Genomic DNA, 27,212 nt, shown 5'->3' with positions numbered 1-27,212 from the left:
AGAAAATTACTAACATATAACTTTAATATCTAATGTGGATATATTTTTATTATTATTAAAGAAGATACATAAATATATGGTGGATGCATATGTATAATAACAATAGTGAAAAAGATAACGAAAGTTAGTTATAATTGTGGGGATATGTTTGTTCAAAATATTATATAGTACAACTCTTATAAAATAATATATATATATATATATATATATATATATATATATATATATAACATAACGGAAAAACAAAAATAAATAAAAATATAACCTTCATTCTCAAGTCCATCTCCTTGAGTTTGAAATTGAATCACTCGTTATAACCTAAACAAATTCTTATTTATAATACCTTATATCAAATTCATTTTGTAGGAGCGTTATGCTATGCATCCGTGTGCACTATGCATGGTGCACACAGATGCAAAAACGACGTCGACTTTAAAAAAAATTATCACTTCATAATTATACATGCAGAGTTACATAATTATACATTCATAACTTCATAACTATACATTCAGAATTGCGTAACTATACATCCATAACTTCATAACTATAAATTCAGAACTGCATGCATAACTACAATATACACATCTATAACTTCATAACTATACATCCAGAATTGCATAACTACACATCCATAACTTCATAACTATAAATCCAGAATTGTATAACTACACATCCATAAGACTATAACTTCATAACTATACATCCAGAATTGCATAACTATACATCCATAACTTCATAACTATAAATCCAAAATTGCATAACTACACCATGCATAGTTACACATCCATAACTTCATAACTATAAATCCAGAATTGCATAACTACACATCTATAATTTCATAACTAAAAATCCAGAATGAATGAACTAAAAATCTAAAATGAATGAACAACATAATGCTATTGCTGGGAATCGAAACTGATTTTTTTTTTTTAAATAGAACGCGCGTTTTTAATCAAAATGACGTCGTTTTTGCATCTGTGTCCATCATACATGATGCATCCGTGATGCACAACATAATTTGCCCATTTTGTAGGATAATACCAAATGGCCCAATGGGCCTAGGACACAACATGTGGATTGGATAAATTTTCAAGCCCATCAAAGAGACTATGATAAACAAAATGTAATTTTTCTTTTCAAAAGGTTGAATCTCGACAAATTATTATAAAGATCGTGGTTCAAATAGTTATGTGAATCACGGTTCAAAACGATGTTATTTTAATGTTTAAAATTTTTTGTGCTTTGTACGTGCGTACGATTAGAGAATGATTTTCGATTCAATTGAAACAAGATAAAGATTACACAGTATATCACAACTAAAACTCTAACTAACCCTGATAAGTAGAAGTAGTCTTGACTAACTAATACTAACCACATACTACAAGACTATACATTATACAATAATAATATGAAAATAATAACCTCACTAATACGTACAAGGGTTTTGTCCATTTTGTATATAATCCTCATATTGTGACTACCAATATTCATACATTGATCTTTTTCCAAATATTACATACTGAACCACTAAGTTAAAGCTTGTGCGGGATTGAATAAAAGGTAATTATGGTCTAATCTAATCGAAGGTAATAGTCATTACTCATTAGCTAGTTAAGAAAGATGGGTGCAAGACTCCGATACATAGAGACCAATGAGCTAAACATTATACTGAACTAATAAGAAACTAAACAACAATAACATAACAAATAAATCATAATGTTTTGCAAGCACACGATAATTCAATTTGTGAATTGTGTTGGGGCAAGAACATTAAACATCAATTATAAATGAGAACAGAAATTAGTCTGGTATATGATACATAAGAATAATGGGTTGAGGTGGGGATAGATTGCAGGCATTTTCTGTCTCATCAGCTCACTCCTAGAAGGCTAGGAACGATGAGTCAAATTCTGGAAAATTTCCAAACATTTCTTCTGTTTAGAAATCAATGTTTCCTCGTCTGTCGGAAAAATTCGCTCGCATCCCCAAAACACAAGTTGCGTAGGACTTGCCGGAAAATCAAGAAATTTCAGCGGCTTCAATTTTCATCACCAGGTAAATTCCTATAAATGCATAAATTACTAAAAATTTCAAATTTATAGCTACTTCATTATAAAGCTCCAATCTTTGATTGCAGTCAAGAGCCAACTAACTGCTCTGGATAAGGCTGAAGCTTGTTATGAGTCAGAATTACGTCTCTTCCCTCATGTACAAACCCTCGGACAGTTTCCAAAGGAAGAACTATTTGGGAAAGTTGTCATGGTTAGATTTGATTCAACCATTCTGCCAGTGGATAAGAAGAAACTAGACCCCCATTCCGCTTCCACAGTTAAGTATCTTTGTGAAGCTCGTGCAAAAGTAATTCTAGTGGGTAGCTGGAGTTCAACAATTAATTCTAAGCCTCTTGCATTAGAAGCTGTTGCAGGTATAAGAACTTCTAATGATCAAATTCATTTTATATTATGCTTTCTCACATCAAATCAGCATGTTAATTTTTCATAAAATCATCATGTGGTGTCTTACAAGAAGGATTTCCAAGTGAAATAGGTTTACCTAGGACAGCATATTTTCAGCAGTGAATTGTTTCCTGTTGCACATATGTGCTTTTATGTGATGTAGTTTATGAATAATAATAATATATACGATGCGGAGTAACAGCCATGTGGGTTGCCAGTGAAGTGGCCATGGGGTAAGGGGAGGGCTCCTTACTTCTGAGTTAAGAGTTCAATCCCCTCAACCCACCTGCATTGAATGTATACCAAAAAAAAAAAGAAGCATACTGGTGTTAGGAGGCCATCTAATGGAGTAGACTTTTGCATGACTTGCTGGGAGCTGCTATGATATAGTTTCTGCACCGTCTAATTGATGCTTCAATTTGTGTTCCAGAATACCTTTCATCTGTTCTACAACTCAAAGTTATACCAACAAAACTTGGTTCTTCAGAGATGATGGCTTGGATTGAAAAAAGAACAGAACTTGACATCCTTCTGCTTGAGAATATTTCTCAGTTAAAAGATGACGTGTCCAACTGTCAAAAGTTTGCCCAACAGCTATCGTTTGGTGTTGATATTTTTGTTAATGATTCATTTTCTGAAGTGCATAAAATTCTTGCTTCAACTGTTGGTATTGCTTGCTTTTGTTCTGCCTGCATTGCGGGGTTCCACTTTCAGCTGGGCCTATCTCAACTAGAAAAGATCATCAGGACCGATAAAAAGCCCTATGTTGCCATAGTATTGTTCTTCAGAATCAATTTTTTTAATATTCCGTATTTCTTTCAAATGAGGTAGGATTTTTGTTTATGTGATTTAGTAACACTTAAATTTTAATGCAGATTGGTGGTGGTAATCTCATAGACAAAGCTGCTGCCTTACATTTTTTAGCATCTATCTGTGATGCTTTGGTGTTTGTTGGAGAAATGGCGTTTCAAATAATGCATGCCTTTGGATTGCCTGTTCCCATTAAATTGGTGGAACGCAAAGCACTCAAACAAGCCCATGCCATAGTTGAGGCTGCAAAGGCAAGAAATATAGAAATTGTATTACCAAAAGATTTTTGGTGCATAAGTTATAGTAACCCACATCAGATGGAGATATCTTCAGCTTCTTCCATTTTAGATGGTAAAATTTTGTCATTTTTTAAAATCTTCTACTGGATCACCTGCCATAGTTGATGCTTGCATAAATCCTATTATCCAGAGTCAATAATTATGATAATAATTGTATAATAATAACAACCCATAATTGTTCATTTGTTTGGTGTAGATACTGCTTTTTGTTGTAGCTTTGATTGATTCTTCAAAGTCATTTATGCAAAGAAAAGATACATGGAGTATTAGCAAATAACATTGACGATTTACTAAAAAATTATTGTATGCCCGAATTGCTTATGTAATAGTGCACTTTAGAAAATGCAATTATCTTTCACCTGCTCTTGAATTGGTCATTTACGACTTAAGATAAATTCACAGTTTCTTGTGTATTCCATTTGCCACTTCCTTTGTAGGTTGGAAACCTGTTGATCTTGGACCCAGCACACTGGAGGAAATTTCTAGCTTTCTTTCAAAATGCAAGGTGATCTCCCTATGACTAAGATCTCATTAGTTACAATACATTTAATTAATTTAGTTATTCTTCTTCTTCCATGAGTTGCTTTCAGGAATCTAAGTTTAGAGCAATGCTGCCTGATTGGTTCTTTATGATAAGAATAAGATAATTGTATACTCTAATTTCTTGAGGAGTTATTTTGTGGAAATTAAATGCCCTGACGAGTGTGCTCCTGATGTGTTTAGAAAATTATATGGATAGGCCCAGTAAAATTCAGCTCCTCAAACCTCAATGCTGGTGGAGCATCCAAGTTAGCAGCAATGGTTGATGCTCTAAGTCAAAGGAATTGTGATGTAAGTATTGTTGGGAAAATGGCATGTGATGCATTTCATGGGAATTCCAGCTCTGCTACAGCTGAAAACATGATTCAAAATGCTTCTGTTGTGTGGGAGTTTCTGAAAGGAAGAAATCTTCCCGGGCTCTTGGCACTAGATAGAGTACGTATTCTAAATCATTTCAATTACAATCTGTAATTAAACACACTACTTTGAAGAGGTTGTCATATGAGAACTGCTTATAAAAGGAAAGAGAGGTTTTCAGATGAGAACTTAGTGCCATCTGTTCTGCTTAAGATCAGTATCAGTGAGTCATTGCACTTATCTTGGATTAGCCCCGGATAGTTCCATCACTAGTTGTGAAAATAAGGTTAACTACCAATATGATCATAACAGCAACCATGCTAATATTTATGCAGGCATACCCTTTTGAGATGGATTGGAAATGTATATATAATGATCCCGACAGGCCTCTTGTTGTTGATATTGGAAGTGGTAACTCTCTTTATCTCCTAATTGTTCCATCTGTAATAATCAATTCTAAACTTCTCATTTAAATGTCAGCCAAAGCTACCTGGTCTCCAACTGGAGAAAATGGAGTGATCTTTTCAGAAATCATAACTGAGCTACAATTTAATCTGATAATCTAAAAATCATACTCCTACCCTGCTGGATTAAATGGTGTCAACTCTTCAGAAACATTATGTTTTCAATATTACAGTAAATTGTTTTCAGTTGCTTTTTCAATTTTCTTAGCTATTGGCCCGTTAACTCCAAAGTCTTGGATGATGTAGACCTGAAAAAGAAGAAATTGGACCTTAAGCTCCTTATGTCTTAACTCTATAGGGAATGGCTTGTTTCTTTTTGGAATGGCAAGGAGGAAGGATTTCAATTTTCTTGGCCTCGAGATAAATAGGAAGGTGGAGCTCGTCTGCCTAAGTATTTTTCATTCCCATGCTTTTTCTCAAACCTAATAAATCTTTTCATTCAACTTGCTTTCCAGTTGGTGAAACGTTGTCTGGACCATGTTTCTCAATCTGTTATGAAGAATGTGTATGTACTATCCTCCCCTTTTAAACAGCTTATTATCCTGAACTGAGAAGCTAATTTAGGGCTTGCTTCTATTGATCTGGCCAATGTATTTATAATTTATCTATCTTCTGATTGATAGACACTTTGTTGCAACAAATGCAACATCAACATTTCGGTCCATTATTTCCAGTTACCCTGGAAGGCTGGTTCTTGTATCAATTCAGGTATAAATGCTATTGTGTCTTTTATTTATAATTTTAGCTAACCTTAACTAGTTAGGGTTAAAGCTTAAATGAGTTTGGTTGTGGTTCTGCTGATTTTGACTACCGAGTCAAGAATACTTTAATGCAGAGTAATATTCAACATTGATGGTAACAATAATGATTGAGAGTTGAGACTGACTGTAAATCATTTACAGCTGAGATTTCTTCATAATGCAGTGTCCAAATCCTGATTTCAACAAACCAGGACACCGGTGGAGGATGTTGCAGAAGTCATTGGTTGAAGCAATAGCCGACTTGCTTGCCTCTGGAGGGAAGGTAATTAATTATGTAATGACAACTTTTCATTGTATGTACGTACGATGTCCTAGTCGTCCTACACTCTGTTTTACTTGATTATCAAATGCAATGCAATATGGAAACACATAAGACTTATTCTGTATTTCCATAATAGCCTTCTAGATGCAGAAAGGACGTGATCCAACTTTTTGTTTTAATTTGTTCTTTTATCCTGCAAGGGAAATTAGGTAATTATAGTTATGTTTTTTGAAAGACAGGTATTTCTCCAATCTGACATAGAAGAAGTTGCTATTAGAATGAAAGAAGAATTTTCAAAATATGGAAAGGGAAAGCTTGAAGTTGAAAATTTGGATAAAGCTGCAATTCACCAAGGCGGTTGGCTTAAGGAAAATCCATTTGGCATTCGATCAGATTGGGAGCAGCATGTTCTAGATCGAGGAGACCCCATGTACAGGTTGTGTCTGTCCAAATCAGAAAGCAGTGAACCTCATCCACGTGGATACCATTCACATGAACCTCATTTTCAATGGGTTGGATATCAATCATTCTCAAAGGTAAATGTTCCGTTAAAACCGCTTTATTACCATAATTATATTTTTATGGTGAAGCATCATGCATAGTCAACCAGTATTCTATCATAATATTCTCTCTTATTAAGTAGCTCCAGAGATAAAAACTTTTTGTGGTATGTATGGGATCTCAGTTACTGAATAGATGCATGGGATGAATGCTTAATTGGCTCCCAATTCATGAAATGCATACAACCAATTCAATGGTAAAGGTAGAAGAAGAGTGGTGAAAGTTGGTTTATGAAAACTTGAGCAAATTAAATGAGCTTTTTAACTGTGATCATGAGCTCATGATATTTTTGTAATGCTATTTTTAACTGTGATCTTTCTTAATCAAGATTCAAGAAATTACAACATCATGAGCTCTTGGTATATATATGTTGTCTTGTTCTTAATTGTTTTCTTGTGATGTCAAAATGTCAGGATGCATCACAGAAATAGCAAGTTGCATGTCAGCATATATATATATATATATATATATATATATATGCATGGGCCGGCTAAACAGCTAGCACATATCTCCATCAGCCGGCACAATCATTAAAAGTGAACATGTCTTTTTGCTTCTAATTAATTAAGTTTTATTTGTTCATCAGTATCAGTGCCATCCATAATTTTGTTTTTAAGATCATATATTCCTATCTAGATAATACTAATATGATAAATGCTAACGACAAATTAAAATCATTAATTATATTGTAGATTCTTCAATTCCTTTATTAGCTTGCACTTATTCTCTGATCTCCTTCAATTCATTCAAGCTAAGTTTGAAGCCATTCCAGATCAAAGAGAAGAGAAGCTCGTGAGTTTCAGGAAAATGGTAGAAAATAACCAAAAGCATCATGCCATAGTGCTTCCAATGCCATACCAAGGCCATATAAATCCAGCCATCCATCTTTCCATCAACCTTGCTTCCCGAGGCTTCACCGTCACCTTTGTCAACACAGAATTGATTGATTCTCTGATCATCAAAGCCCGCAGAGGCACCACCACAGCTCCTACAGATGATATCTTCACCCAAGCCCGAAATTCAGGCCTTGACATACGATACACAACCATCAGTGATGGCTTTCCCCTCGGCTTTGATCGGACCACAGATGCCTATGGCTTCATGATGGGTATGATGTACGTTTTTTCAGCTCACGTCGATGAGCTTGTCAAGAAGCTGGCGGGTTTGGAGCCTCCGCCCACATGTCTGATTGCCGACAGTTTCTACGCATGGCCGTCCATTATTGCCAGCAAGTATAACCTTGTGAATGTTTCATTCTTTACCGAACCGGCGCTTGTTTTTGCCATTGACTCTCATTTGGACCTCCTCAAAGAAAATGGCCATTTTGGCTGTAAAGGTCAGTGCAGGCTGTAAGAAAAATTATATTGAATTGGATCAAAACCATCATGCTCAACTAACCTAACATTATTCTTTTAATTTATTGTTCACCAGATTGTCGCAAGGATTCAATAGATTATATACCGGGAGTGGAGGCTATTGAACCAAGAGACCTGCCACTGTACTTGCAGCAAGAAAACAACACAACCTCAGCGGTCTACTTGACAGTGTACAAAGGTTTTGAGGATGCCAAGAAAGCTGATATTGTCATATGTAACACTGTCCAAGAACTTGAACCACAAACCATATCAGCCCTTGAAGAAAAACAACCTTTCTATGCCATTGGTCCCCTTTTTCCACAAAGCTTCACCGAGCAAACAGCTTTCAGGAGCCTGTTGCCCGAGTCAGATTGCTGCAAATGGCTGGACTCAAAGCCGCCTGGTTCTGTTCTATATGCTTCATTCGGGAGCCTTGCTCATTTAACCAAAGAACACATCATGGAGTTGGGGCGTGGGCTAATGCTAAGTGAGGTGAACTTCATTTGGGTTCTCCGTCCTGGTATGGCCATTACAGACGAAATGGATTTCTCCATGGATGGATTTCAAGAGTGCGTCAGAGATCGTGGGTTGATCGTGCCATGGTGCCATCAACCTGCAGTGATTTCACATCCGGCAGTAGGAGGTTTCATAACACACTGCGGATGGAATTCGATTCTGGAAAGTATATGGTGCAGTGTTCCAATGATATGTTACCCGTTAATTGTTGATCAACCCACTAACCGTAAGTTAGTGGTGGATGAGTGGAAGATTGGGATTAATCTGTGTAATGACGACGACAAATCAATCAGCAAGGAGGAAGTTGCATCCAAGGTTAAGTTTTTGATGAAGGCGGAAAGTTCGATTGAGTTGAGGAAGGCGATTAAGGATGTGAGGAAGAATCTTGAAAATGCTTTGGGCAGCAACGGATCATCAGTAAAGAATGTTGACAAGTTTGTGGAGAAAATCAAAGCCAAGTTCAATCAATCATCAGTGCGAAATAATAGGAATTAGAATCTATATACTACATTCATAGGGTTGTTGTTGGCTTAATTAATCAAATTTATCGTGTATGTGAATCTAAAAACTTAGAAAAGTTGATGTTGGAACTTGGAAGAGCAGAGGTAGGTAGCTGTGGAGTTGTTAGAGAATGTTGGTTAATTAATATATATAATGCATGTTAGGGCGGATAAAATGAAAATATGCAGTTAATTGGAATGATAATAATTAACATATAATGTCATCTGATCTTCTGTTCTCTTCTTTTTGTTCCTTTCTACGTACTTTAATTTGATGTGCAGGCTTTTGTGGTGCTTTTGCAGAGAGAGATCAGAGGAAGCTGCATATATATATATATATATATATATATATATATATATATATATATATATATATATATATTTATTGTGCAGTAGGTACAGGTGGATCATATCGGAGCTGCTAACTGATCGATATGATGAACCAACGTAACTCTGATCTGATCTTCACGGAAATATATGGATAATGGAATTGAATGACATACTACAGTACAGTACACCCAAAAAAAAAAACACGAACATCATATATATATATATATATATATATATATATATATATATATATATATATATATATATATATATATATATATATATATATATATATATCATATCATATCATTGGCCCGACCACGACATTATATTACGGCCCTGTTTGGTAAAATGGCTGTTAGCTGATTGTGTTAATTAAAGGGTATAAATAGTTGATAACATTAGCTGATTGTAGAAAAGTGTTTGGTAAATTAGCTGTTAGGTATAATTTCTTTTCTCAAAAAGCTAATTGAAAAAGTTGCTAGGAGTAGCTTTTTTAATTTTAGCCTTTTGGAGTTGCAAAAAGCTAATTAACCAAACATTTATATTGATATTTTAACTAAATCAAACAATTAATAGTGGTCAAATAAGCCAAAATTGGCCTATAGGCAAATTTTTTACCAAACAGGGCCTATATTATATTGTTGAATATTGAAAGCTAGCTAGTACTCCGTTTTATTGGATGGGTTACATATATACGTTCTTAATTAATTTGCAGGATGGAGAAGGTGCATATATATGCGGTGGGAGAATCCGGAGGCCATGCCATGGATCGGAAGAGCTGAGCTGATGGAGGATATATATATGTTGAAGATTGACCGGTACGGTATATATACTTATGGTTGCCGCGCGCCCGCAATTAATTAATATAATAATTGGCTACATTATATTAATTTCTATCATGTTCCAATTCCCTGGCCGGCCGGCCTGTAAATTAAACTATGATACTGCAGCATGCATGCAGCTAATTAGTTCATTATATTAATCACGGAGTATGATGTAAAACATACATACACACATACACCTACTTTAATTTAGGAATGAACTAACAATATAATACTCTAGCTTTCGCTAAAATAATCTTCCCAAGACTAAAACAACACATACATATATACAGATTATTTCTGCAATAGATTCTTCTCATCAGCTCGTCACTCTCTTGCTTACTTAATTAATATATATATATATATATATGATATGATCCGATGATAATTTGTGATCAATACCACAACACCCAATCTCAATTTTTGCATACATATATGCATGTGTACGCGTAGTGTAATATAATATATATAATGTTGAAAAGACATGAAGATAGATATATAGCAGTGGTGGAAGGAGCTGTGAGTAGACGAGTAGTCATATATGTTTCTCAAAATGGCCGGCCTGGGGCATGCACACATGTGAAGGCCCGGGTAGCTATCTACTACTTACTAATGCCCGACTTTGTTGATTTATTATTCAAACAAACAGAGTTTGCCACCTCCATGATTAATTATGTGCATGCTCAACATATATTATTCATGCTTAATTTCCTAATTAATTCAATCAATTTTCACATTCTAACAACCACTTAAATAATTAGACCTAGCTCCCTATATATATATCATCCTATCTACTTTATTAATTATATTTCAATTCTTTGTATATCCCACTGCACATAACTCAGCATATTAACTTAGTTACACCATCAAAACATGTATGCAATATAATAATCGAACACATGTTACCAACGTAACCTGTTAGGATTTTCAAACTATATATTAGCTTAGTTACACTAACAAAAGAGGTATACATCCATTAATGAATACCGGTTATCAATCTTATTAAAATTTTAAGACAAGATCATAGATGACGGAATTCTCAAGATCAATTCTTTTTAGGTTATTAATAATATATATATATTTATATTGTTGCATGCTCACCTCATCATCATCTATCTTTGTCCACTCCAATCAAACACCCATTCCTCCCTACTTTGAAAAATATAATACTGCAACGTGGGCCACCTGAATTGCATTCCATCTCCAAAAGCATGCCTACACCTACTATAGCACCACTCAAATACATCACATCAAATCATTCAACATTATTACCATAATAGTAAATACCATTCGCACATATTATATATTTCTGTAGGTATACTTGACCAGCCAGGATGGATTGAGCTAGACATATATGCAAATAATTACAAGTCAATGATCTAAAGTTGAAAAGCATGATTAACGCTAATCATTATCATCATTCATTGTAATAATTAATAAAGTGGGCTACTGCAATAGGATCTGAATAGGCATATATAAACAAGTACGTTACGTTAATCTCAAAAAATTAAAGCACAAGTGAGGTTAATTTGATGAGTATCTCCATGCATGCATATATATGCTATGCAATCACACACTGCTAGTCTACCACACAAGTTTTTGTATTATTATCAAAAATATAGTGTAAGATTGAGGACAACATCAATCAACTTGTTTATCACAATGGTTAAGTTTGTTAATTTTAATTATGGACAATTTAAATTAATTTAACTCATTGTGATTTTTTACTGGTCAGGATCAATGCGAGTTTCATTCAGAATATACCCTTAAATAACAACTACCTATTTTTATATAAATCAAGGAGAGGGAGAAAAAAAAAAAAAAAAAAAAACTAGTGCAACATTTATATTCTTACCAAATCGATCAATAAAATCTGCATCGGTATCAGCGGCTGACCACACACTGTATACATACCCAAATTAAATAATGATCTGATCAGAGATTACATATAATATACTATACTAGATAGTTTGAAAATAAATTAAAATATTCTTTTTCTGTATTGGTGTCCCTACTGGTGGCAGTTTTTCTAAAAGAGCCACCAATGTATAAAACCAATTCTGAGTCCTGTCAGGCCTGCACGTGCATTTTATACACTATTTTCACCATCTCCCTTGACCTTCTGCTTCAAAATTAACAGACCACAAAAACCACGATGGCTTCCCAACAAAAACCAATAATTCAATTCATTACTACTCAGATCATCACAAGGTAATAGTTTTATATACATATATGGACTTTGAATCACCCTGCCCTACACATAAATCTCGTTTAAAATGTTGCTATGGTTAAAATAAAAGAATTTTTACATCATTTTACTCGAGACAAAATTTGTGCAGGGATTAAAGAAAAACATTTTTTTTTTTTCAATCATAAACACTTGATTCGTTATGTATGAGTGAATTAATGAAGTAAATATGTGCTTGTATGCACTGTTGCATACTTGAATAAGTGTAATGTGATGACCGGGGAGAAATTAAAGTTGTGGATGGGAGTAATACTGTGAATATTCCTGGCTTATGTTTCTTTCGTTTGCTTCCATTCATAAAATTAAGATACATGATTGGAATCTTACTCATTACGAGTTTTTTTTTTTTTTTTTTTTTTGGACTGGCATGGATCGGAGATGGGTAAATTAAATGAAGTTTCGAATTGGCAGAAAGAAATTAAAGCAGAGATGGAGTACATGAGCAATTAACATGAATGGGGCCAAAACCCCTAAAAGAGGTCAGAACGGTAAAAAGAGGGCCGGGGCCGCACGAGTGGGAGGCTTCAGTCCTCAGTCTCTGCTACACAGTACAGGATCAGCAACTCGGTACCGGTCGCACACGATTTTTTTAAGAATAAGATTCTTCCGGTCGGCTAAGGTATAGTAGCTGTACTGTACCCTCCAATTTCATTTCTCAGATCGATCATTATTTACTCATTTTTGTCATCACCTTTTCTTATCTTTCATATATATAAATAAATCACAATGATATATGATAGACCCGTATAGGACAATTGTAGCAGAAATAATTAGAAAATGAAAGCTGGGACTGTCTAAGGTCGTGGTAGCATAAGCTTCACTGATAAGATTGTCCGAAATGACACAGCATTTACCCTTTCCTGTTTTGGGGAGCATCATTTCATTCATTTTTAATTAAACCCTCATTATATATTGCTAAATTTCTCACCAATCTTCTATTTTTTTAAAATCATTTTCTTTCAGGATTTAATTAACACTGAAAAGGAAAATATATAAAACCTCAAATATAATGCACGATTATTGATGTTATTTATGTTAACAAAAAATTAAATGAAATAACAAATTATGGTATAAATCGAGTTAAGATATATTATTAAAATTAAAGATTCATATTATATTGTCATATATATAAAAGCTTTTCGGCTCTATCTGCTTAACTGTTAACATTCATTTAATTTGATTATTCATTCCCACAATAATGTAACTTTAATAGTATAATTTAAAAGGGAAGGTGTTATTATAATTTAACTTATAAAAAAACATTAAATATTATCTCGTACAAGAATATCTAAAAATAGTAAGAAGAACAATTTTGAATTCGTACATTTTTTAAATATAATCTTAAAAAGAAAGAAAAAAAAAAAAAGACAAAAACATCAAATTAACTCTACATAGAAAAAATTATGAGGCCAATACAAACAGAAACGCCGGAATGCATATATTTTCCGGCGTATTAAGGAACCCATCCACACGCAAAACAAAAACCTTCGTATAACGTACAGGGAATTGTTGCAGAGTTTAATTTGGGAATGCATATAACATGGAATCTGTATATATCATGCGGCAACTTTTAATTTACTAAAAAGAGAAACAATATCTAAATATATATGATGATATATCGACAAATAAAATAAAAGTAAATTCTATATTCTACATACAGAAAATCCATTTAAAAATACTGAGTAAATGAATTAATACTTTATATATAGGTCGCCACGCCACACTAATACAAAGCTAGCTAGCCAGCTACCTCATTATATATATGTATATATATCAATGGTCGTTCCTCTCGCGCCAGCAAACCAGCATGGCTATGCAACGCCGGAGAATGTAAAACTTCGCCCGCTGCTTCTTTGCCAGATGACTGCACTTCTCTCCGAACGAGCGCCGGCAATCCCCCTGCCGGTTCTTCCCGTTACAACACCTCCCGTCGCCGCTGCCGTTCTCTTCCGCTGCCATGTACAGCCAATTATATGTTGTATATATATGTAGTGTATTGTTGTTTGTTTCAGTGGAACTATCGGAGAATAATTGAAGAAGAATTGCAGGGAGAACAAATTAAGCCAGGCAAAGTAGAGCCTAGAGGAAGAGAGGTGGTGGGCACTTTATTTATATTGGTGCTGAGACTTTTTTTTTTTTTTTTTTTTTTTCTTTTCTTTTCTTTTTCAAGCAATTATTAAGTAGCTAGATTCAGCTATTTTTGTTTTTACCATTGTAAAACCAAAATTACTGAGATAATTTTGGTACGTAGTACAACATATATAATATATAATATAAAAGCAGCTAGCTCCGGCACATGAGTTCATGATATGGCTTGTAAAAAGATAAAGGGGGGTGGAGTTAACTTTTTCCGATTATGTTGACCTGCTAAGTTCATGCTCTGAAAAAGTAGTTTATATTATATTACATTACATTATATTATAATAAAAAATCAAATGCTCTTTATTTCATATCATAATATTAATTAATTAGTTAATTATAAAAAGTTTATTATCAATCATAACGTATATAATATTAGTGATCGTGATCATATCGCGAATAACTAATAAAACGTCGTATTAAAATTTAAAATATAAAATCTGACGTGTATATATATATATATATATATATATATATATATATATATATATATATATATATGAATGAATGAGATTTGGTGCGAAGAGTTCTCCAGGTAAAACATGCGGTGAGATCTGAGTGTTAAAACTTAAAAATGATGCATGTTAAAGTTGCACACTTTAATTAATGTTAAAATGACGCAGCTTAAGTGTTAAAATGACGTACCTTCAGTGTTAAAATGATGCACCTTAAGTGTTAAAAAGATGCACTTTAAGTGTTTAAATGACGTACCTTAAGCTTTAGAAATTAGAATGATGCACCTTAAGTTTCAACAATAACGCACCTTAAGTTCTCAAGTGTAAAACTGACGCACCTTAAGCTTTGAAAATATATATGCACCTTAAGCTTTCAACAATACGCAAAATTACCATAATGCCACCACATTTTTTTTAAAAAAATCAGTGTTAGCTCAATATGGATGGTTGATTTTGGCAAAATCAATGGCTATCATTAACCCGCATGTTTTACCTGGACACCTCCACACCACCCTCCACCACTGCCATTGCTATTATTGCCACTGTCACCACCGCCACCACTACCACCACTAACACCACCACCACACTTGGCCTCCACCACCGCCATCACCACCACTGCCACTACCACTACAACCACTACCATCACCACCCCCACCAATAACAACACCACCACTACCACACTATCACCACTATACCACTACAACCACTTATTTATTTATTTATTTATTATTATTATTATTATTATTATTATTATTATTATTATTATTATTATTATTATTATTATTATTATTATTATAAATGTTGTTATATTCTAAACAAAACAAATAAAATGTTTAATTATTTCTGATCTGCTCATTTTTTAAAATATGAATCAAACACACTAAGACAGTTTTCTGTAATGCATGCATTCAAACAAAGGAATAAAAATGTTTCTCAAAAATGACTTATTTTCCATAAAACATTTTCATGATTTTCAAACATACCCTAAGTTACATCATGCACGTCTAAGGTATAGATTAATTGCAATATTTACGAATCTAATTTCAAATCATCTTCCAGTTCTTTAAGCGATATAGTATATATTAGTGCTTGTTTGCAACTGAAGAAAAATGTTATTTGGAACCTTTTTTCTTTTTACTAAGTGATATCAAAGGCTACAGGTTTTGCAACTAATAATCAACTATATATTCATAACAATTAGTTATAATTTGAATATATAATTCACGTACAACAAATTCACATAACAATGTCCATATATACCCAGGCCAAATTGTAAACAAAGGTTATTCGATTTCCTTTTGATATCAACGAATTAGCCCTGCTTATACAACATATATATATATATTACATGGCCGGAAACGTTAATATTAATGATGTAGTCCAATCCGTAGTATTATTCAAGTGAATTCCCGGCCTTTCATTAATTTAATTTAATTTAATTTGCATGGACTGATATACTCGTCCGTATAGTACGTCTACGCCGGCAGAGGCGACGCAGAAGAAGCGACCCGCCTGCCTCTCTCCGACTGGCTGTTCTCGGCGAACTTGAGGCTGCCATGGTGCAATCCTCGGGACTTCTCCTCCTCGTCCCACTCCAAACCGTAGTAATACACTTCATTATATTTATAAACATTTTTAGAAGGCGGCAACAGCATGCTTCCCCATTGTGGAAAATGCACCAACGCCGTAGGAAGTGTACAAACCACGATCATAATCCCCATATACGATAACCCCGTGGCGGTTGAATAACTTGAGTGAGTGAAAAACAGAAGCTGAGTGAGTCCCGAGCCGAAATTCCCTCCGGCCCCAGTTAGGCCTGAGATGACGCCGAGTGATCGCCGGGAAATGAAAGGGATGATGCCGAAAGTGGCGCCGCAAGCAGCCTGAGCGCCGATGGAGAAGAGGATCATGGTGAGGATGGATATGGGGAGAGTGTCGGCTCGGCCGAGGCATATGCAGAAGACACCGCCGAGGGTCTGGAGGATCCATAGGTTCCACAGGCGGCCCCTCATGCCGAACCGCCGTGCCGCTATGTCCGACATCAGTCCGCCCCATGGTCTCGCAACTATGTTGGCCATCCCAAATGTCGCCGCTATTGTGCCGGCCGTATGAAGCTTCAGATCAAACCTAGTTTCCACAATATGCATGTATATTTAAGTTGAACCAGGCCCCACCAAATATTATTAATTCATCAAAAATCAATTTTATTTCACTGTATCAAACAATAATAACAAAAATTTGTATAACACCGTTTCACCGTACCGGTCTCAAGGATTGAGTCCAGAGGAATATTTGATTAATAGATCAAAGATCGGGACTCGTCACAATTCAAGTATTACCAACAATAATATATTATTGTATATGTACGTACCTGTCGAAAAAGTATTCCGCAATAACATTATCTGTTGTTAATTCCACGCCTAAAGACATCCCATAAAGAAGAACAAAAATCCATGTTCTGTAGTTGGTCACACCATACCACAACACCTGGTTCAGTTCACAATCAAATCAAATCAAAATTTAATATTGTAATTAATCTAGTTTAATTTACTCAATCTGATCTCCAAGGTTAATTTTATCATACTATTACCTACCTTTGAAAATTTATCTTTGGGAACGTCACCTTTCTTTTGTAGCATATCTAGATTGCCGTCGGGTAAATCTTGACCTAACACCAAAACGAGAATCCCCATCGTAACATGCAACCACCCCGGGATAAAAAACGCTATACGCCACGCCGTGAAAGGGGTGGCTCCGGCACGGCGGATCAGCTCGTATAGCAGCGGCATAAGCAGCTGAGTAACTCCGCCTCCCATATTTCCCCATCCCGCGGCTGTGCCGTTCACCACCCCAATGATCTTTCCGTTGAACATGGTACTCATCCAGTACTGGCACGACACGAAGGTTGCCAACGAAAAACCGATCATGAACCTGACCGCCACGTAGCCGCCGGCAGATGACACCAACGGCATGCAAAACACGGTGGGAGCGGACAGCATTAGCAAGAAAGCGCAGCCGTAACGCGGCCCTAGTAAATCACAGACCGCGCCCATGACTAGCCTAGAGAAAATGCTGCCGGAAACTGAGGCTATACCCGCATTTCCGATGTCGGATTTCTTCAGGTTGAGGTTGTCCCGGATGATCGGAACGAGAGGGGCGGCGGCGAACGTGGAGATGAAACACGTGAAGAAGGATATCCAAGAAAGATGGAAAGTTCTCATGTGCGGATTGGCAAACGAGAAGATCTTAAAAGACTTGGCTTTGTGTTCTGAGTCAACGGGCAATGAAAACTTGGCACTAGTGTCTGTGGGGACCGAGGGGTCTTCGCCGACGGAGAAGGCGAAGGTCTGTTCTTTTCCGGTGACGCCATGCATAGAGCTTCCTGGTGATGGAGAATTTGGATCTTCCATCCCAGCCATGCCTAAACTTTTGGTATTTTAATTTTCGGGTTTCTCTCAATTAATTGCTCAGGATGGATGGATTATTTATAGATATATACTTAGATACATACCAATTATATGCTGCTGGAATTTTCAATTTTGTATTCTTATATGTAATTTTGTCCCTTAACCTTATGGTCTACTTGTGAGAGGTCATGGGTTCGATCGCTAATGAAGGTGATACTGAGTCTTTGTGATTCGGAGGTTAAAAAAGTAATAATGAACAGGCCAGGTACTCAAAAGAAAATAAAAATATCTTCTGTTTTAATATTTATATATAGGAACTGGGGACACCCTAATACATCAAATGCCTCCACTAAGACTTAAATCTATCACCTCCCAGAAGCAATGTGGTACCATTAGACTATAAAGTCCTTGATTTTTTAAATATATATTCAATTCCTCTCAACTAAATTAAATATATAAAATATTAATAAGAATAGCCACGAAATATTATGTTATATTTACAGTCAAAATCCAACATCCCACTTGTACAAATGTACAATCCAATTGGTGAAAGTCATTTATGCCACATATTTTACTGCGTACATTCTAGTAGAAATTTATACAAAAAGTTGAATTACACTGATTATTTATTATTTATTTTGTTTTTGTTTATTTGTTTGTTTCCATTTCCAGTGTTATAATAAATTAATGGACCCCCTTTTTCACCCTTTGGTGTGCTCTAAAAGGTTTTTAGTAATAATCTAAGGTATTTATTGAAAATTTGTCTTCTTTTACTTAAATTTATCCTAATAGCTGCATGCACCTTTGCCGAATGGGAATTATATTGAAGCTAGCAGAGGGCACGCAATAATATAAGAACAATTATCAAAATTCTTGCTACAATGTTACCACATTTAATTTTCATCTTCATATATATTAAAATAGTATAACTTTACTATTTTATTTGATGCATATTTTCAAGAATATTAAACGTCAACTATATGTACTGTTTTTTTAGAACGAATTAATAAGATAATTGCCACTAATTCATAGCTAGGGACATTGATGGTACAGACTATAGCCCTTCTTCACTTGGTATTATTTTGCCTTCATATGTTTATAAGTTTTGGCTTGTGTCAATGTATTTAATTGAGTCCGGCCTGTGTGCCATTGTTTTTATTTTAAGCCTATGTGTCATTGTGTTTGCTTTTAGGTCTTGTGTCATTGTTTTTACTTTAGACTTGTACACCACTCCATTCCTCTTTGGTTCTAGCTAATTTGTGGGCATGTGTGCCTCTTTACAGCTAATTACTTGACCTTTGAGTCGCTTCAGTCATTTTGGCATACTCTGAGAGCTGCCGTTATATTGCTGAACTTTTGATAAAATTGGGGTGTTCTTAATTAGTTTATCTCGCCTGACGGTGTGTGTGGCCTTATACTTATGTTAATTGATAGCTATTTTGTGGTTTCGGCTTGGGAAAGTCCTTTTTTTTTTTTTTTTGTTAGACTAGGACACTAGGTTTATGTTACTTTAAGCCTAGGAGTTTATTATGCTTATTTTATCTTTGAGTGTTGGTAAAATTTTATATTTCTTACTTAGACGTACACTAGCTTGTTGATTATGGGTAGCTTCTCTTGGCCGGGCTTGAGGCGTTCTCCACTTGACTTTGCACATACTGAATTTTGTTTTAATAAATTGATGTTTTTTGAGAAAAAAAAAAAATTCGTGTCGCAACTTAAATAGTAACGAAAATGATAATTGGCATGTAGGCAGCTTAATTATTTTATTTTAATCCATGGCAGATAAGTAAAAATAATGTTTGGTTCATCATGTAACATTATGACATAGAGTTGCAGCCTCCATTTGGTTGTTACAGAATATATCAACTACTTGAGTTGGAGTTGATCGATATATAATTTTAGAGGATAGGATTTCAGCGGCATATTCCATCCACATGCAAGGAACTTAGCCTATGATCCACAACATACCAAATTAGAAGCTAGCGTTGATAAAATTAAAGCTTTTTGTATTTTCCACAATTAAAAGCTAGCGTTGATGAAATTAAAGCTTTTGGAATTAAGGTGTTACCACTTAAAAGGTTGTCTTACGTTGTTAATATATTTCAATAGTTATTGCGTTGTGCAGACCACATTCGAAAAACGATGTCGTATTGTGTAATTTTTTTTTTTCACGTGACTCACTGCAATATACATTTTTATAATTTATAATGTACATTATTCTAAATTATAAAGTACATTATCTTATCTTAGAAGTTTAATTATTTTAGCACATTATTCTAACACATAAAGTATATTATTCTAATACATAAAATACATTATTTTAACTCTAATGTATATTATTCTAACTCATAAAATTTAATGATGTCGTTTTAGACCGTTGTCCACACACAATAATTTGCCAATATATTTGGAGTTGTAACAATTCTTTGTGGGCAATGTCTCAGAGATACATCTTCTCAGCTTTTGGCCCAATCCAAATCATGCACAAGTGTAAACCAATTAAATTCCATCTCGTAAGATATATGGACTAATACTTGTCTCCAAAAAACTTGTTATGTCCCTTCATATAAAATATTTAGGTTATATTTGATAACATAGTAAGCATAGTTTATCAGTCAATTTTGACTTATTTGATCATTATTTATTGCTTGACTTGATTAAACATTCAATATAAGTGTTTGATTAATTAACTTTTTGTTACAGATTATTATACCAAAATGCTAAAATTCAAAAAAAACTGCTCAATGTAATTTTTTCGATAAACTTTTTAAGAAAGTCATTTTGCATGCAATAAGCTATTAGCTAATAGATAATTTACTAAACATCTTTCTACAATTAACTAATGTTATCAACTAATCAAACTCACTAACTCAATTAGCTAACTGCTAACAGCTAACAACTATTTACCAAACACCCCTTAGTCTTTTTATCTACTAACATACTAAATAAATATAATAAGAGTCAATAAAATTAGGCTCGGATAAAAAATATTGGTGTAATTATTTGTTTAAATGAATGGTTCATATTATTTTTGTTTTAATATTTTCTTACGATTTTCCTACTTTACCCTTTATTATTATTATTATTATTATTATTATTATTATTATTATTATTATTATTATTATTATTATTATTATTATTATTATTATTATTATTATTATCCCCTGAATATCACAGCTTTCCGTCAGTGTAAACTTTAGTAATAAAATATTTTGTTAATTATTTATTATTCTTAATTTACTCATTGATTTCTTAAGGAAAGTCTTAGGTTTGAACTCATCCCAATCAAGAAAGGTCTTAGGAATTGTTACAACTCCAAATATATAGGCAATTTATTGTGTGGATCACGGTGCAAAACGACGTCGTTGAATTTTATGAGTTAGAATAATGTAAATTATGACTTAAAATAATGTACTTTATGTGTTTGAATAATGTACATTATGTGTTAGAATAATGAATTGAAGCTTAGCTTCTATGGTAAGATAATATACTTTATAAGTTAGAATAATTAATGTACATTATGCTTTAGAATAATATACATTATAAATTATAAAATATATGTTGCAATAGATCGCGTGAAAATAAAATTACACAAAACAATATTGTTTTTGGACCGTGGTCATGCAATAACTATTGAGTTCTAAGTTGCTAGGCTAATTTTGTTGGGCTTTGTGGAGTTTTGGACTTTTCAAATAATTGGGTCGGATACTCTTCAATGTAATCCGTCAGATACCATTATTCAATCACACATATTTTTATAGAAATTTAAATTTTTAATTGAAATTCTAGTGGAATACAAAAATTTGAATTTTTAAACTGAAGAAATAATTAGTTTTAATACATTTTAAAAATACTTTAAAAATATCTAAATGTTATTCATGGATACTAAATTTATTATTTGAAGAATAATTCAGTATGGTGCTCAAAAGGTTTAATTTGGATTTTTGGCGTATTGAATAAGTTTTTTTTTTTTTTTTTTTTTTTTTTTTTTTTTTTTTTTTAGAAAAAAAAAAAAAAAAGTTTGAATAAGGCCATGACCAAAAGAGCTACACCTACAACAGCATAAGAAACATGGTAGGTGGGAAGCATGCGGCATGTATTAGGTCCCACCCCACGCACCATGGAAATAGACACTTCATTTTTAAATGCTACATTAAATGCCCAAGAAAAATAGAAGGCCAAAAGAATTTAATACGACTTAACTACCAAACAAAAATACCAGGAAACTAGCTAGGTTCAAGATAATATTTCTGTAATCTTGTTTTATTAAGGTAATTTATTGTAAGGAGAGTCGTGCATTTTTTATTTATTTATTTTTTTTCTGTGAAAAGCATGGTTTCAAACGTTCAACAAAATATTTAACATAAGAACGCATGCTTAGCATCACTAAAACAAAATTTATAACTTAAAATCTCTTATTCAAAATCATATAAGTAGGATTTTGAATCTTGTTTTGCTTTAAAACATTTATTATTATTCAAAATATTAATGATGAAGATAGTGTTAATTTAAGGGCCCCATGCTTCAACCGACAAATCATCAGATGTAAATCATGGTAACTCAGCTGAACATAAAGGGTAGACCTTTACTTACTGCGCACAAAGAGTCCCCTCACTTTTAGAGAACTTGATCCCAGGTCATTGTTCCAAAACTTTACCTATGTGACCAACTGAGCTATCCATGCAGGCAATTTATAACGTATATATAGGTGAGGTTATGACTGGTTGATTATCATAATCAATAGAGTAAATTAATAAAATGGTCTCTTGAGTATATCGATTTGACTGATTTAGTCGCCATGTTTAAAAATTGTTTAATTTAGTCGTCTTCTTTTTTTTTTTAGAACTTTAATTTAGTCATTTGATTATCATTTCTTTAACCAATTTGATCTTGAGACGCATAAGACAACTTACTTTGAGGGATATAATGGTCACATCACTATTGAACCATTTGACTATCATTTATTTAACCAATTTGGTCCTCACATTTGACAATACGAGGATTAAATTGGTTAAATAAATGATAATTAAAGGACTAAATCAATCAAATCGATATAGGTAGTCAAGAGATCATTTTTTAAAAATCATTTTGGAAGTCGGAATGTATAGAACAGATTGAACAATAGTGAACATACTATTCCGTTTTTAAAATTTGAATAAATGTATAGATCTTATTATTAGTGCGAGTTAATACCTTCAATGATTTCCCGAGTATTAGTGATTTACCAGTTGTGGTCATCCGAGTTTTAAATGACCTCCAATGGTCCTCAATGTTTTAAAAAATAATCACTCGTAGTCCTAAATCTTTAAAAAATTCGAGTTTAAAATGACCACGAGACGTCTTAAAAGGACCACAGATAGTTATTTTTTAGAACATAGAGGACTATTGGAGGTCATTTAAAACTCGAATGACCACAGCTGGTAAATTGCTAATGCTCGGAGGGCCATTGGAGGTATTAACTATCAGGATTGTTCAACAGCTGGTATCACTGATGAAATATATTAGAGTTTTTCGTACTTTTGGTCCAACGACTATAGTGACACTATCAGGATTGATCAACAATTTTCAAACTTTGCAATCTCGATTCACAACTATCGTTTTTTCTGTAAAAATAATCCTTCAGACCTATTTTTTGTCAATTTCTTACCGGAGTAAGAACCATTTTCGACCAAAATTGGGCCGTAAAAGATTTATTTAAAATAAAATAAAATTGTGGGATGGGTTTTGTGGTCAAGTGTATTTATCTTGGGTAGGTTGTACCTAGGGTTTGATATGTAAACCTTAATATTTCCAATAAACAAGGTATCGCACTATCGCGTATGGAAGGTATATACTGGCAGGCTACGTAGCTGTGTTGGCGGCGTGGTCCACTCCGATCCACACTGTATTCCGATATTCTCTCGATGTGTCGTCTTCCTCTTTCTCTCTGCCTACGTACATGCTCAGAAGCTCAGATCTGTGGCAGTACATAACTCCATCTCTCATCTTCACCTTTGCTAGCTTCCACAAGTTTCCCTTTAAATTTTCTTCCATCTCCTTTCATCTGATTCCTTAATCGATCCGAAACAGATTAGAATCTTTTTTTTTTTTTTTTTTTTTTTTTTTTTTTTTTTTTTGTGGGTCATAGATATTTCCATTTCTTATGTTTTTATAGCTTGAATCTGATCATAATTCATGAAGATCACACCCCAGTTGTTTCATTTTATATATTTATCTACTCCGATCCGTATTTGTTTGTTTTGATATGAACTAATTGAATCATGAATATTTTTGTTGTTTCTTTTTAGGCTCTGATCTGGATTCTCAATTCATTTCAATTCTCTTCTTCTTCTTCTTCTTTTTTTTTTTTTTTTTTTTTTTTTTAGTATGAGTTTATGTTTGTTATATATCAGAGTACACTGTTGTTTACCCTAATCTCAACTGGGTAGTAATTACTGATTTTTCTGTTCCTAAACTGTTATTTTTGCAACCAAATAACTTTGGTACTTGAGTGGATTCGATCTATTTAGAGATTTTGTATGTTAACAATAATCTCTTCGTGGGAATCTTCGTATGCGGTCGGTCGTTGTTTGCAAATGCAGCATTTTCAAGATTCACATGTTAATTGCACTTATCCCACTGTACGTACGTTTATATATGCATATATAATAATATAAACTAACAGTGGAATTCGCAATTTAATGCTGTGTAATGAGAATCTTGATGATGCTGCATTAGCAATAAACGGCTTTAAATCATTTTGGTATTCGGTACGAGGTTCATATCATTGTTACGTACTCATGGCCAATTGGCCAGGTAAGGTAATTACTTTGAATTTGTGATCCACTATCATTTTATTTTATTTTATGTTGTACTGCTTTCTTGTCATGAGTTTTAAATTACTTTAATTTGTTGCTAATGCTAGGCTGGATCATGAAAAGCCTCGACAAGTACATACTAAATTCCCGATTAAGCCAGCTACCAAGAATCTATCATCCCCACAAATGCGATTTTAGTTTAATTTGCTCTTTCGACTCCTTTTTCTTAGTAAGTCGTTGATTTATTATTTTATCAATATTTGATTTTAATATAATTCATATATATACTTTGTTTTCAAAAAAAATATAACGCATATACTAAACTAATTCTAGGTATGTATTGGCATTTTAAACTAGTTGAACATGAAACCTTAGCTTATACGACTTGGCAATTAAATTTTGTGCATCAAACTTAATCATTAGCTGTTAATTAGTTATGTCTTGATCTAGATTTTCTTTTACCAAAAGTCTCTTTATTCTATTAATTATATATTTTTATAAACACAGATAAAATACCAACAAACAAAAAAAGGGATTATTGATGGGAAGTAATTATTGAACCACAAAATATTCTTCTTCTTCTTTTAATAGCAAGGGAAACCAAAGCCAACATTATTAATCATCTTTTATATATATATATATATATATATATATATATATATATATATATATATATATATATATATATATATATATATATCATTTATGCCTTTTCTGTGATGAACCACGGTCCCTAGTGAGCTATTTAGCTCAATAAGTGGTTGATTAATGATCGTAATCAGTTGTTAACAAATTACAGATCTAATGCTAGTGTTTTTAGTTCATATAGGGGGTGACTAGGTGTTAGCATAATACCTAGTCACCCACTATACGAAGTAACATAACACTAGCACTATATATGGGATCGGATGTAAATTCATGTAACAAATTACAAATCTAAAGCTAGTGTTTTTAGTTTTTTTTTAAAAAAAAAATAATTAGTAGACTGTGATCAAAGGCCATAAAAACTTAGGGTGTGTTTGGTTGATGGGTTTTGCCCATAGGAATGGGTATGAAAGTGATTGTTGTTGTTTGGTTGATAGATTTTTAAAACACTACTATGGGTTTCGAATACCCCATCAATTAAAAAACCCATACCCAAATACAATAAGGGTTTCATTCCCTTATTTATTCTCAAGCACTACTATTAGTAATCATTCCCATTCCACCTTACTACCAAACATGTTAAATACTTTCACCAAAACCCATTACTATTACCAAGTATTTGATACCCATTCCAATTCCAATTCCTATGTGTGAATCAAACACACCCTTAATAATCAATGAGTTGAGATTTTTATATAATAGATTAATTGAATGATCGGATCGGAGTGGTTAAAATTTGTCAAATAATAAATTGAGAATGTAAACATATATAGAGTTGGGTTGATTGCACGGTGAAGCATTATGTTAGTTAGTTAATTATTAAACCTAGTATGATTTGTAAGATAATGGGCGGCGGCTAACGTTGTCGCGTCGTGATTAGGCATTGGATCCTGGAATAATTGGTGGCGCATGTTACTTGTTAAAACACGATTGCTGATTGATCGCAGATTCTATTGCAGGAATAAAGTAGGGAGGCGGATGTACATCGTACAAGTTAAAAGCTGATGAAGGCTGACTTATTATCATTATTATTATTATTTTATTCTACTCGCATAATTTTTCAACTACTTTACCAATGAACCCCAACTGTGACCTTGTACATACTAAAAAAATGTGATTTTTTTTTCTTGATTAAATTACTAATTTATCACTCAATTAACTCATGAGAGAATGTCTTATTATGTTATACTAGTATTTGCACCCGTGCGATGCACGGAATGAATTTGTTGTAATACATTAAGAATATATGAATTGATGTATAATTGTTTAAATTATAACATCAAATATTATATAGTGCAATTAAAGATATGGTTTGGATCGTTTATATATTTTGATGTTATCATTGTTTAAATTTGTGCAAATAATTGCTCAAATTAATAGCTAATGTCTAGATGTACGCATGCGGTGCTATAACTTTGAAGATTTTATTTATCATTGTTTAGTATTTTCATAAATTAGGCAAATGTGGTCGTTCTCTAACAACTCA

General features: G+C 33.5%; 2 protein-coding genes and 1 long non-coding RNA gene across 3 annotated transcripts; 1 reads left to right on the top strand and 2 right to left on the bottom strand.

Moving 5' to 3' along the window:
- The first annotated feature begins 1,729 nt into the window (after positions 1-1,729).
- Positions 1,730-8,935, top strand: LOC109182250. The gene is made up of 14 exons (XM_019332368.1): positions 1,730-2,055; positions 2,138-2,425; positions 2,887-3,230; positions 3,332-3,617; positions 4,003-4,070; positions 4,289-4,540; positions 4,798-4,873; positions 5,225-5,298; positions 5,382-5,431; positions 5,550-5,634; positions 5,851-5,949; positions 6,189-6,485; positions 7,267-7,846; positions 7,942-8,935. Exons 1-14 carry the CDS (start codon positions 1,899-1,901, stop codon positions 8,874-8,876), a joined length of 3,591 nt encoding a protein of 1,196 aa, XP_019187913.1. The 5' UTR covers positions 1,730-1,898; the 3' UTR covers positions 8,877-8,935.
- Positions 8,936-10,217: 1,282 nt separating this feature from the next.
- Positions 10,218-26,868, bottom strand: LOC109181065. Its single transcript, XR_002054159.1, has 3 exons — positions 26,655-26,868; positions 20,705-20,708; positions 10,218-10,235 (listed from the first exon to the last, which is right to left on the bottom strand). It is a non-coding gene; the product is annotated as an uncharacterized LOC109181065 (long non-coding RNA).
- Positions 16,349-18,318, bottom strand: LOC109181063 (high affinity nitrate transporter 2.4-like). Its single transcript, XM_019330820.1, has 3 exons — positions 17,472-18,318; positions 17,249-17,364; positions 16,349-17,004 (listed from the first exon to the last, which is right to left on the bottom strand). Exons 1-3 carry the CDS (start codon positions 18,294-18,296, stop codon positions 16,353-16,355), a joined length of 1,593 nt encoding a protein of 530 aa, XP_019186365.1. The 5' UTR covers positions 18,297-18,318; the 3' UTR covers positions 16,349-16,352.
- Positions 26,869-27,212: the final 344 nt, after the last annotated feature.

The sequence above is a fragment of the Ipomoea nil genome, unplaced genomic scaffold (genome assembly GCF_001879475.1).
Source record: "Ipomoea nil cultivar Tokyo-kokei standard unplaced genomic scaffold, Asagao_1.1 scaffold1043, whole genome shotgun sequence".
Taxonomy (NCBI): Eukaryota; Viridiplantae; Streptophyta; class Magnoliopsida; order Solanales; family Convolvulaceae; genus Ipomoea; species Ipomoea nil.
Note: the sequence above shows the minus strand (reverse complement) of the source record. Positions and strands in the feature narration are given on the sequence as shown.